The sequence below is a fragment of the Pezoporus occidentalis genome, unplaced genomic scaffold (genome assembly GCF_034315485.1).
Source record: "Pezoporus occidentalis ecotype Australia unplaced genomic scaffold, CSIRO_AGI_Poc_V1 ctg261, whole genome shotgun sequence".
Classification (NCBI taxonomy): Eukaryota; Metazoa; Chordata; class Aves; order Psittaciformes; family Psittacidae; genus Pezoporus; species Pezoporus occidentalis.
In genome coordinates, this window is record NW_026914513.1 from 107,843 (window position 1) to 121,680 (window position 13,838).

Below are 13,838 nucleotides of genomic sequence, written 5' to 3' on the forward strand. Positions count from 1 at the left end.
ACAGCTCTGAAGACCAGAAAAACCAGGTGAAGCAGCACTGCTAGCGGTGCAGCTCCAAAGAAAGGACAGTGAAGGTCAGGCAGCATCTCAGGTGCCTGGGAGAACAGAAATCTGGAGGGCAGCTGAACTGAGCGTGACCCCAACCAGAGTCTGACAGCACTATAGATAGATACCATAAAGGTTATTTTAATGTGGGGGGCTTGGGGTTTTGCTGGTTTTGTTTAGGGGTTGTTTTTTTTCTGGGGGAGGTGTTTCTAACTTAAGATTTATACAAAGGAAGAAATCTGGAAAACAACTGTACTTAGCAAATGAGCCTCAAGTGAGGATTCATCTTGAGCCTAATTATTACATTAGACTGCTGCAATAGGATCGTAGAATCATTTAGGTAGGAAAGGCCCTTTAAGGTCATCAAATACAACCGTTAACCTAACACTGACAAGTCCACCACTAAAACATGTCCCGAAGTGCATCTTCATATCTTTTAAATACCTCCAGGAAAGGTGAGTCCACCACTTCCCTTGGCAGCCTGTTCCAGTGCTTGACCATCCTCTCAGTGAAGAAATTTTTCCTAATAGCCCATCTAAACTTCCCCTGGCAGAACTTGAGGCCTCTCCTCTTGTGATGCATCCTTCTTTCAGGTAGTTGTAGAGAGCAATAAGGTTGTTTTGAGCCTTCTTTTCCCCAGGCTAAACAAGTCCATTGCCTTCAGCTGCTCCTCATAACACTTGTGCTCCAGGCCCTTCACCAGCTTTGTTGCCTTTCTTTGAACGTGCTCCCATCCAAGCCACAAGCAGCCAGGAGAATGATGTGGGGAACAGCATTAAAGGCTTTACTAAAGTCTAGGCAGACAACATCCACAGCTTTTCCCTCACCGAGTGGCTCACCTCGTCACAGAAAATCGTATTAGTCAAGCAGGGCCTCCCTTTCATAAACCCATGCTGTCTGGGCCTGATTATCCGGTTGTCCTCTACGTGCTGTGTGATGGCACTCAAGATGGTCTGCTCCATAACCTACACCAGCACCAAGGTCAGACTTATAGGTGTATAGTTCCCCAGGTCCACCTTCCAGCCCTTCCTGTAGATGGACATCACATTTGCTAAACTCCAGTCAACTGGGACTTCATCAGTTAGACAGGACTGCTGGTAAAGGACAGACTACAGATATCAGATCTCATAACATATATGTCTACAGCACAGGACAGGTCATCCTGATGGATTTCTACTGAGTTGATCAGTTTCTAATTGTGGGTGCAAAATTATATAATGCTTGCATTATTTCTTATGTGTGGTTACCAAAAATGTTTCTAGCAATTCAAACATAGGAAATGCAACAAAAGTGAAACCAGTCATCTAAGTCTGTTACACAAATGTCACAGTAAATTTAGCATTAGCTTTATTTTTTCACTCCATCTTTATGTTTGTATAGAGGCATACAGCCAAAGATGTACATTCAAATGGTGTTAAAACAGGTGGAATTTTACAGTAATAAAAATGTCACTTCCAAATAAATGTTTATGGACTAAACTGCCATGGTAATCAAGTATTATTAACTTTCCATATCTTTATTAAAGTTTTACACTTTTCAGTCTCATGTATCAAGAGACCTGAGCATGGTCTCATGGACATGTTCACAGATGTCAGCCCTGAAAACAGGCATTCCAGTTCTCTGTGCTTTATCCAACAGGTAAACTGCAGAGGATCAATTCGGTTCATTCTGCAAATGAAAAGAAGGGCTGGGAGCAAGACCCAGATTCTTTGGAGTCATGTTCAGTGATTTCACCAGCATGACCACACTTTCCAAAAGCAGGGTGCACCAAAGGACAGGCCTGAGGAGCAGTCTATGTTCCTGGCTGTTCTCAGTCATAGGATTAGCCTGACCCAGTCACATGGATGTTTTTCCTCATTCCATGAGCATTAACTTAGAGTAAAAAAAATATTAGTGCAGAATAAGTGAAACTTATTTGCATTTCTATCTCCATTAAACACAGCAAATTTCAAGACGATCACAGTCTGTATGTGCAATCAAGAGCATTTGCCATGTCAGCCTTAAAATTAAATACAATATTCACCTTTAATTCTGGGAGAGTGTTCCCACCCTATAGCATCACCGGCATTTGAATTACATGCCTCAAAAGAAAGAATAGCAGGGGACTTGTGAAAAATAGAAGAAACTGATTGCGTGTGCAGATGTCAAAGTGAAGCATAAAATATAACACACAGAAATTCTTTTTTTTTTTCTGTTTGTCCTTTCCCTTGCCTTGCCTTGCCTTGCCTTGCCTTGTCTTGCTTTGCATTGCCTTGCTTTCCCTTCCCATTTGCTCACCCCCCCCTCCTCAAGAGGGATGGGAGGAGAATCGAAAGATAAGAACAGTTTAATAACTAAAGTACAATATACTACTACTATTACTATTACCACTACTACTGCTACTAACAATAATAAGGGAAATAACAAGGAGATATAAAATTAAAAGAGAAGAAAAAACAAACAAACAAACAATAAACTCAAGTGATGTACAACACAATTTCTCACCACCCACCGACCGATACCCAACCCGACCTGAGCAGCGATCTAGCCGTTCCAGGTAACTCTCCCCAGTTCATATACTGGGCATGACATGCTGTGGTATGGAATACCCCTTTGGCTAGTTTGGGTCAGGTGTCCTGTTTCTTCTTCCTACCCAGCTTCTTGTGCCCCTCCTCACTGGCACAGCATGAGATTGAAAAGTCCTTATTCAGGGTAAGGGCTACTTAGCAACAACTAAAACACTGGTGTGTTACCAGCACTGTTCTCAGACTAAAGCTGAAACACAGCACTGCACCACCTACTAGGAAGGAAAATAACTCTATCCCAGCCAAAACCAGGATGCTCATCTACAGATACATTTGAGACCCACTGAGGAATTCTGTACTGAGCAAGGCAAGGCCAGCTCCCCTTGCTGTGAGCCTGACAGTGCAGAGGCATGGCATTACGGGGATATCTCACCAGATGTCTCCCTTGTATCAAATTCTTAGGTGCAAAATTTATGTTAAGGTCCAATTAGAAAATCTTCATGAATTCCATTTAAAAGATGTTATATATGACTATGTAAATATTGCTGCATAGTCATTTGTTCACTAGAGAAGACAGTTTTTATAGTAGTTTCTTCATTTTAAATTATAATGTTCCTTAAAAGAGCATCCTTTGCTGATTAGAGGTATCAGTTTGTTTAGTTGCAGTGCCTGAAGCTTCAAATTTGATTGCATTCATTTTAATCACATAACTGATCTTATTTTCAGTAACATGGAGTTGTTTGTTCCAAATGCATTTATGAATTCTAAACTCATCTTAGTTCTCCCATATGCTGGAAATGATACTACTCTTCCTAATTCCCGACATCATAAAATCCCAACCTACACAGAGCAGAATGTGCTGGAAGAAGGTAGCATCCTTTGAATTTATTTAAAGTAAAGAGACTTAATTTCAAGTCTTTAATCCTGTTTATGCTGCCCTAAGGGACAGGGTCCAAAATCACACATGACGCTTGTGCCTCTGATATGAAAGACCTGTCAAGTCTCACACATTGAAAGTGACACTAATACGCTTGACTCATAGAATTATGTCACACTTCCTCCGGCTATGGCTACATCTCACCTGTTTGCCACGATCTAGCATCTTCTTTCTTACTAGATGAAACCTAACTCCCAGAAGCAGCCAGCTGCCATCCTATATTCCTCCAGCTGACAAAGCGAGGGAGAAGAAAATAGACCAAGTGAAGGAGCATCACTTCACAGCACATTTTCCTGGCTCCTGTTATTAACCTCTTCCTCTGCTCTGTGATTGGAGTGCCTCCCTGCCCTGTGTGTGGGATCTTACTCTTTCAGAATAGAAAATCCTGAGCTTTCTGGGCCTGCAAGGTAAGCACCAAAGAGGGTAAGCCTTTAATAATGCTAAGCAGGGAGAAGTTTTGGTGATGGAAGAAATCACACTTGGCAAGTCACCGTCTACAGAACTTGCCTTCTCTCTGCAGCATGCTGGAGTCAGAGACGGCTTTTCAAGAAATATTTACTTTCAGCCAGGGCAAAGAGAGAGGCCTACAATGGATTAACTAGTAATTTTACAAACAACACATGTAAACTTCTGTTTCTAACCTCACATGTTTATTTCCTACATAATTTCCTTTATCTACATTGTCTTTTTCATTAAAGAACCTGAATTACCCAGCTTACATGGAGAACTTTTAATAACCATGTTAGTGTGGAAAGGCTGTGGGTTTTTTTCTGTCATTCACTAGTGTCACTTTGTGAAGCCTTAAGTGGTTTAAAATGCCCTTTAAACAGACTTATTTCTGCCTACTTCACTGAAATCTCAGCTCACAGAAAGCTGGAAGGGGCAAATCCTGTGCCAGAGCAGTATATGATCCACTCAAGCACAGACTTTATATCAAGTACGTGAGCAATTCTGACCTGTACAGTTTATTGAATCACAGTCTAATTTTGTAACATCCCATCCAATTTTATATCTTAGTACCTGAATATTTTGCCTTATGAACAGGGAACTAGAATGTCTCCCCTGCATAATTCATTAAGCTGTGAATTATTTTTATATATCCTCTAGCTTTTTTTAATAACAGCATTTGCAAACTGAAGGCTAGAAAAACAAAAACGCTTAACAGCATTCCAAAACAATCTTAGACCATGATCTTGCAAACCAGATTTGCTGAGAGGAGTGAGGGACCATTCACACATGTAAGATAGACCCCAGGTGTAAACATTTCCTGGATCACAGCTTACACACTTCAGAGTGCAAAAATAAAACAAAATATTTTTGTTCAAACTCCAATAACAATACTACATATTACTTTAATTTATAACTTCAAACCACTAATAAGGCTTACTCCTGCTAAAAAAACAAACCAAACAAAAAACTAAACAGAGTATAACGTATTTTACATTTCTGTTACCTCCCCTTGGATGCTGAAAAAGCAAAATATCATAAACTGCTACAGATGGATCTTCATCTAGCACAGTTTAACAAAGCTTCTATGCATCCCATCAGACTAACATATAGAACTGAAATGAAGACAGACAGTGTACTAAGTGCAAGAACTGTAAATGAATGTGAACAGAAACTGATTTTGAAATGTTCTTGGCACTTTTCCAAGAAAACATTATCACTGTGTTTTAAAAAAGTGCTCCACTCATTGTTTCAGGATGCCTAACAGTTAAAAACTCTGACCTCCTTAGTTATTTTCTCTTCTGAGACCTATTTTCAGCTCAGTTGCAACATCCACATAAACAAACTTTTATGGACTATTAAAATTTAGTAGACCAAGAATATTAGGTCATTAGGGACTGTAGTGATAGGACAAGTGGTAACGGGTTAAAACTAAAACAGGGGAAGTTTAGACTGGAGATAAGGAGGAAGCTCTTTACTGTGAGGGTAGTGAGGCACTGGAATGGGTTGCCCATGGAAGCTGTGAATGCTCCGTCCCTGGCGGTGTGCAAGGCCAGGTTGGACAGAGCCTTGTGTGACATGGTTTAGTGTGAGGTGTCCCTGTCCATGGCAGGGGGGTTGGAACTTGATGATCTTAAGGTCCTTTCTAACCCTAACTGTTCTATGATTCTGCTATCCTATGATATTGCTGGTATACAGTATCTAGTTCTGGGATCCCCAGTACAAGATACGGAGTTACTGAAGAGAGTCCACTAAAAGTTCACTAAGATTATAAGGGACTGGAGTATCTCTCATATGAGGAAAGTCTGAGACAGCCCGTATTGCCTGGCCTGGAGAAAAGAAGGCTCAGGGAAGGATCTCATCAGTGTATAGAAATACCTGAAGGGAGGGTGCACAGAAGATGAAGTGAGGACCTTCTGAGAGGTGCCCAGTGAGAATCAAAGAGACAAAGGGCACACAGGAACACAGGAGGTTCTGTCTGAACATCTGGAAACACTTTTTGACTGTTAGGGTGACTGAGCACTGGCACAGGCTGCCCAGCGAAGTTTTGGAGTCTCCATGCTCAGATATTCAAAAGCTGCCTGGGGATAGTCCTGGGCAACCAGCTCTAGGCAGCCCTGCATGAGCAGTGGGGTTGGACCAGATGATCTCCAGAGATCTCTTCCAACCTCAGCCATTCTTTCATCCTCTCCATATTGAGAACTGTGCTTTAAAATGTGCAGTCAAAAAAATTTATGAGGAGACTGCAGTTTTGCTGAGTATCAACTTCATTAATTTTTGAAGTCTTAAATTAAGCCATCTGTTCGTTTTTTGAGTGGACAACTATACATGCAAAGTCAGGTTGTTCTGTGTTTTCCTAGGTCTGCAGTTGTAAGGGATAATTCATCAGCATCCCATAGAGAGAAGTCAGTATTCTGCAGATTCACAAAACCATCTAGACCAGGCTGCTCTTACTTGCACAAAGTTGGACTGTGCAATTTTGCATGACTCGGTGTTCTCTAACCTAGGGTACTTTACTCCTTAGATTGTGCTGAAAATAGGTGGATAGGAAGTTCTCAGAAATAGTCTCATTTCTGTAAACCCAGCCTTGTCTTATGGTTTTGCTAGTTTAACAAAAAGCTCCCACAACCCCTCCCCCAAAGTAAATAAAAAAATATCCCACAAAAACCACCACAAACCCCAACCAACCAACCAAAAATAAAACTAAACAAAAACCACGCAAACATTAAACAACAACCAAACAACAACAAAAAAAAAACAACAAACAATTCCCCCCAAATAAACAAGCCAACCAACTACAATAAACTACCCGGAAAAGGTTTTGTTCCTGGACAATATTGTATTTCTATGCGTGTGTACCTATCTTGTAACACACAGCATATCACCTGCCCCTGTAAATGTCTCAGATATGGCAAGATAAGAAATTTAGACCAGGTCAATACAAATGGCCAAGATGGAAATTTTACAAAAGGTCAAATGCTGCACTAGTTTTGATGATTCAGAACTTGGAAATCTTCCATCCACATTAGCATATATCTAGCTGCCTAGCATATCATTAAACAGTAACTTGTTTCTGGAGGTGCTCTCTTTCTTCAAGGACACAAACCCATTATCATCATTATAATCAGTACCTGCATTTAGGGCCCCAGGGCATTTTCTTATCAGACTCAATATTACAGCCTGAAATTCCAACAACATACATTATTACACAGCGCCTGTGCCCGATTTAGGGCTGTATTGGGTCCAGTCACTTTCCCCAGCTTTCTTCACCGCCTGCAGGCCCACTGGATGAGGTCCCTGCCCTGGCTGGCAGAAGCACGATTTGTTAATAAAAGTCTAACATTTCCATCACAGCAATTACTGAGATGAGCCAGCACAAAGGCAAAATGCACACAGAAGAAACTTCAAGTAAAACATCATGGATAAAAATGTTAGCTGCTTTCAGGTTAAAACACTACTTGATTTCAGATATTGATTTTTGTTCCTGTACTTTGAAGTGCATCCAAATTCCGGTTCTGACAAAAACATTACAATTAAAATCCTGGATATCACACTGACATCAATTGTAGAGAAAATGCACTTACGGAAATTTAGACTTTACAATATATGTTGTACTGGCAGACTAATCAGTAAGACAAAAATAGCTATTTTGTTTTAATATTAACAGTGGAATGCAGACTGGATTTTTTTCCTTCCTTATTCAGTTAGACAATGTCAGAACCAGGACATAATTTGCTGGACAAAGAAACTGTGGATTGTGACAGATATGTCTGCAGAAAAGAGCTTCACCATCCTCTTAGTCTTTATAGGTTCAAGCCAAGGAAAGGCGCACGACAAATAACAGTACCTATGAAAAAAGCTCAGGATAGGGTCAGGATAACACTATTTTGAAGTTAGATTTTTTACCATTAAGCCAAAACTCAGAATTTCAAACCTCCTGTTCTGCAGAAAGCCCTGTCATTTGTTAACAGTTGAATAGTGATTCACCCATTGCAAATAAGTCTACATAGAGATACTGAAAAATGCAATACTCTCTTCAGAGACTTCATAACAGCTGCTATGTTTTTATCTGCTGAAAGCTAAAACCCTTACCAAAATTAGCCCACTTCTCCAAATGGAAAATGTGATATTGGGTAAGTAGGATCAATTCTGTAAGCACTGAGTACCTCTACCCACACTTTCAGTATCTTGTTACAACAACCCTTAAGTTGGTCACTGTATATTCTCACAAAAAAAACAACCAACAAACCAAACGAAACACAACCTGAAAATGTTCTAGCCTTGTTTCTTTAGGAAGCAAGGCTTGCATGACCACATGTGGCTGTCCAGGCACCTAATCAGCATTTCTCACTATCCTCATAACTTTGCATCTGTTGGAATATTTCAACCAAATTTGGTAATAAAGGCAGAGTCTCAAAGGAATTAAACTCCTGTTCAATTCCTAAGTTTCATGAAACTGAGCAGTGGGCAGAAATTCAGTGTGCCCTTGGAGCAAGAAGTAATTCAGTGCATTGCAATGGGCCAGATGTAATCCAACTCCACTCACCAGCTGCAGGTACCTGCCAAGTCACCCCAGCCATTTGTGGCACACCACGTGTGGCTGGGATGCAGCGACCAAGGTGAGAAATTACCAAGGTGACAGACCTGGGAATAAGATGGTGGCAATGGAAAGCAGAAAACAGTCAGGCACCACACCTCATTAGTATTAGTTCTACTGCTTGTGGCCCAGCTTTATTAATAACAAATACATACAAGTCTCAGAGTGTAGGTCTGAGGCATAAAAGCACAACAGCAATCACTGTATGCCTACTAGAATTCAAACGAAGTAGGGTAATTTAAATATCTGACACCATATTTAACATAATCTTTGTGAAATAACTTGCTTTATCTTCTGACGTGTAATTTTCCTTGTGATTAAATGGCAATACATGCACTAAAACTTACATCACTTCTGTCACACAGAATTGTGTTTGTATTATCAACTGTACATAAGCAATAGAGTAAAAGGTTGACTTAGGAAGAGAGATTCCATTGTGCAATGCCAGGAAGCACTTCATTTTCAAAATAGGTCCTCATTTCACTGTCAACTGATCATCATGGAACAAAAGCTACAAAAGCTTTTGTGTAGTTTCGTAAGTGGAGTCCATACAGAACAAGACAGCTCAACCTGAGATATCTGGGCAACTAGTATGATCTCTGTAGTGCACAGTGATAATTTCTCCTCCAAGAACCCATGGCAGGGAAGGTACAAGAAAGGCATACAGGGAATACAATCTTTTCTAATGCAGACATGAAACACCTCTGCCTAATTCATTCCCTTCTCTCAAATGCCAAAGGGCCAGCTGCCTGCCAAACACGAACTGATGACAGGGCAGGGATAGAGTTGAGTGTGGATTCCCAGGACAAAGCCCAAAGCAGCAGCAAGAGGAGCCAGCTGTAAAGCTGACCTGCGGTAGGAAAGCTCTCTAGGGAGAGAACAGCACTGGGTAGTGATGGTTGATTATAATATGTAAGGTGGGAACTAATTTTGGACTTAATAGCCTGTGTGCTCAAACCAGCCTGAAGACTGTCTAGCACAACCCTATTAATGTGTTCACACTATTAAATACACTTCTGTTACTGAAGCTCAGCCTGTGTACTGGAGCCCAGCATTTCACCTTCAGCTCAGGAGAGATGTGGAGTGTTCCACAAGCATGCATGAACAAGTAACCAGTAGTTAGCTCTACTTTGAGCATAGGCTGGACTCAATGTTCTCCTAAGGCACCTCCTAACCTGAATTACTGCATGGTTCTACATGTTATCAGTATGCAACAAGCCTACCTTCAGAATATGTGTTCTATAATGATGGATTTACTAGAACAGAAGAAACAGCTTTGAGGCTTCAGTTCCCTCCTCCACCATTACCTCCACCCACCATGCCAGTAACATACCCTTTTCTTGTATAAACCATGATTTGTTTCCCACTCCTTGGCTTGCTGCATCTGATTTACTGAGCCAAACAGGAGGCATGGCATGCCCAAGTTGCACAGACCAGGGAGATCAGGGAGCTGCAGTGCTGCAGAGAGGTGAGAGGAAGGAATTCACATTTTTGTCAACCTGAAGCCATACACTGGAGGCCCACTCTTACTCTGGGACTCAAGACAAGGGCATACCTCAAAGCATGATCTGATGAGGGACACATGATCTACATCTGAGAATCACCCCTGCTTCTCTTCCTTTTGCATCAGGACTGCATCTGTGCTTGGTTGAGTGAAAAAGATACAGAACACATCCTGTCTAAAAGTATGAAACTTTTGGACATGAAAAAACGAACAGTTTGAGACTTTTTTTTACAGCTATAAAAAAACACACATGTAATTTTAATGCAGCTCTCCCTTTTGTTTCAGTGGTTTAATACCTTTATACAAAAGTAAAGCAGAAACTGTCATGCTCATTTCTTGCCTAATTGCTGTATGACATCTGCTAACCCTACAGTAGCTAAGCACTCCTTTTGTCAAAGGAGTCCTGTCCATTGCACAGGTGACCCTTTTCAGTATGTCATTACTGGCTCCCTTTTGAAAAATACTGTAGCAGTCATATTTGACCCTCATACAGAAGAGTGCTGCTAACCCAACTGATTTTCTTATAAAGCCTGTATTTTTCTTAAATCCACTGCTGCTGAAACTGTCAGAGATCCATTTCCCCTTAGGAAGTTTTCTACAACAGGTGCCTGCACCAAGGTTACTCACTCAGCTACTTTCAGTGCAGGGAGTACAAGTGCCTCCAGTAAGAAAGTTCCTTTATAGCAATGGGAACACCATGTCCAAGTCAACTCCCGTTCCAGAAGACTGCAGGAAAATGCCTGACCTTTTAATTTGAAAAAAAAAAAAAAAAAAAGATTGGAAAGATGGAGAATATGGAATAGCGTCTGCATGAAAAGTAAAACTTCCAAATTTTTACTTAAAAAAGCAGTTCTCTACAACCATCAGAAATTATGCTGGAAAATCCTTAGCTACACCCTGAATCTTATCAATGGGCTGACAAAAAGCCAGCTTATGACAGAAAATAATGTATGAATTAGATGTCCTATCCACTGGTAGGGCATTTTCACATTTTCAGTGCTCTAGACTGCCAAGATATGTGTGGTAGAAACCACATATGGTAGAGTTGTGAGCAAGCCAGAAAAATGGGGCTTTAAGGAAAACTACAAACACAGACTAGCGGGTGGTATCTGGAATGTACATAAACATGGCAAAATGCACTCAAGGAAAGTGTAGAAAGCAAAAACAGGGTGGAAGCAAATGTCTGAGTGTATCAACCCCCCCCCCAAAAAAAAAAAAGAAGGAAAGAAAAAGAACAGGTGAATTGAAACAAAAAGTGGGTGTGAACATGCATGTGAGGAGCTACACACAGTTGAAGGTACTTGAGGAAGAGGCAGGAAGAGGGCTGAAACAAGCAGCCAGCACAAAACAGAGAGAAGCCAGCCACAACTTTAGAAAGGTCCTTCCATGTCCAAAGGACAGAGCTTTGGCTCTTGCTTTGCTGCTGGGCCAGCTGCTGGCTACCAGCTGCAGCCTCCAGCAAGCAGCTCCCACTTTCCTTTGCAAAGGCCCTTGTTTATGGAGGCTGTATCTCCAGGGAAAGTACCAGAGACCACCAGGTGACCACAAGTCAAGCATCTCTGATAAATCCACCTACACTGCACAAGTTCACATCATAAGGGGAAGATTTGACTACTGTTTATTTGTATCATGTAAGTGATGCTCTTAGTATCTGCTTCAAGATTGTCCTTTTCTGTTTGTTTTCCTTTTTTTTTTTTTAAGTGGGAATTTATTCAGTGGCCTAAATTTTCTGCTCCTCACAGGCTCTGCTTGGCTTCCACATGACAGAAAGTGGCCAAAAGTGGACTGGTTCCATTGCTGGTCTTTTGAGGACTTGCTAGCTTTCCATGTAAACTGGCCTCAGGCTGCCCTCGTTTGGACTTGGCTACATCATCCTTCATATTTGGCCATAGCATCATCCCTCGAGGGGCTGTTCCACGGCCAGGAATAACTCAGCAGACCTCTGGCCACTCTTCTTAGCCCTGGCTCTCCCCTGTAGGCCCTGCACTCAACCCTGACCCAAATATTCCATGGCGGGGGACTATGAAAACCCCAATAAACCCCTTTGCCTGAGGGATCTTCAGACGGGTCGGGCGAAGGCGCTGCAGCGCCTTCAATGCGGGAAGGAGGAACCCCGGGCAGGACGAGTCAGAACCGGGCCGGCCGCCCCCGTGGCTCGGCTTGGCCGTCTGGAAGCCCTGATCAGCCCCACCAGTGCCTCCACACTTAAGCGGCGCTCGCTGAGGGCAGGTGGGGCACTGAGGCGGCAGCGGCGGCCGCTCCGCTCTGCTCCGCCTCGGGGTGGAAGAGAGAGGCAGCGGCCGCGCTGTGGCAGACCTGTCCCCGGCACCACGGCGGGGCACCCACCAGCCTCCCCCCACCTCCGCTCCTTGAGGCTCGGCAGGTCCGTCCCTCCCACCGCCCCTCACGGGCACCGCCGGCGGGGCGCTCGTTTCCCGCCTTCCCGCTCCCTCCCGCCTCTCCCGCCGCGCTCCCTCCGCCCCGCTCCCCCGCCCCCTCCTCCGGCAGCTCCCCGCTCGCTGGCTCCTTCCTCGCCTGCCTCCCGCGGCTCCCCGCTGCGCAGAGCGCCGCGCCGGCGGGGTTATGGAGAGCCAGCGCTGCTTCGCCAACCGCTTCGATGACTACCCGGGCAGCCCGGAGGCGGCGCCGGGCAAGGAGGCGGCGGCGGTGCCGCTAGTGACGGCCACCATCGAACGGATCCTGCGGGAGCTGCCGCCCCTGGGCGGCCCCCGCGGCTGCCAGGGCGGGCTGTACGGCGGCGTGGCCGGCGTGGCCTACATGCTGTACCACGTCGCGCAGTGCCCTCTGTTCGCGCCGTCGCGGGAGGCCTACCTGCGGGCGGCTCGCCGCGTCGTGGACGCCTGCCTGCGCTACCAGGAGGGCAGCGGCGAGGCCGACGCTGACACCCGCGCCGCCTTCCTGCTGGGGGGCGCCGGGGTGTACGCGGTGGCGGCACTGGTCTACAGAGCTCTGGGGCTGCCCGACTTCGCCCGGCCGCTGGGCAAGTTCCGGGAGCTCAGCGAGGTCTGCGCTCCGCTCTCCTTCCTCGAGTGCGGCTCGGACGAGCTCTTCGTCGGCCGCGCCGGGTACTTGTGCGCCGCCTTGGTGCTGAAGCAGCGGCTGGGCATGGAGGTAAGGGCGCGGGGCGCGACGCCCCCCCCCCGGGGGGACCGGCCTCGCCGTCGGGGCTGTCGGTAGATCTAGGAGCTGGGACGCCGGCGGCCCGCCCCGCGTTGCCGCCGGGATGATCTCGCCTCTGCTCCGCGGTAAAGGGGAATCCACCTGTGCCGGTGCTCTCAACATCAACACCAGCAGAAAAGCGCCTTCTCCAGCTTGCACTTCGGGGGCAGGCTTCAGGAAGAGCCCCGGGTGGGGGAGCTTTCTCTAGCAGCAGCGCTCCTACCCTGAAATAAAAATTCATCTTTTGCAAGAGGGAGCGAGGGGTGCGGGACGCGGTCCCGCTGAGTCGGGCAGGGCGCAGGGCGCTGTATCCCTCTCCATCCCTCTCCAGGTCGCTTCCCGGGGAGCGCTGAGAGCATCAGCTCTTGGTTGCCAGATGGTGAACTACTTGGCAGGAGCCACCCCGGGCTTTTCAAGAATAATTTCTGTAAAATGAAGTGGGTGAGAAAAGGAATACTGTTGGGTAAAACAGAGTAAGAGATCTCATAATAATAAGTAGTACTATGCTTTAATTTGCAAGAATACAGATTTTGAGAAGCATTTGGTTTTACTAACCTCAGCATACAGAATCTGGTAGTCTTCTGGAAAGCTGGCCATATATTGTGGTGCTTTTCATGAATAAGA

The 13,838-nt window shown here is 44.6% G+C and overlaps 1 protein-coding gene across 1 annotated transcript in view; it reads left to right on the forward strand.

Annotated features, from left to right (window-relative positions):
* Positions 1-12,485: 12,485 nt before the first annotated feature.
* LANCL3 (LanC like family member 3) overlaps positions 12,486-13,838 on the forward strand; it is a 31,288-nt gene continuing 29,935 nt past the window's right edge. The window contains exon 1 of the mRNA XM_062624087.1: positions 12,486-13,166. Within this exon, the coding sequence (XP_062480071.1) occupies positions 12,618-13,166 (549 nt within the window). The 5' untranslated portion in view covers positions 12,486-12,617. The remainder of the gene's footprint in view (positions 13,167-13,838) is intronic.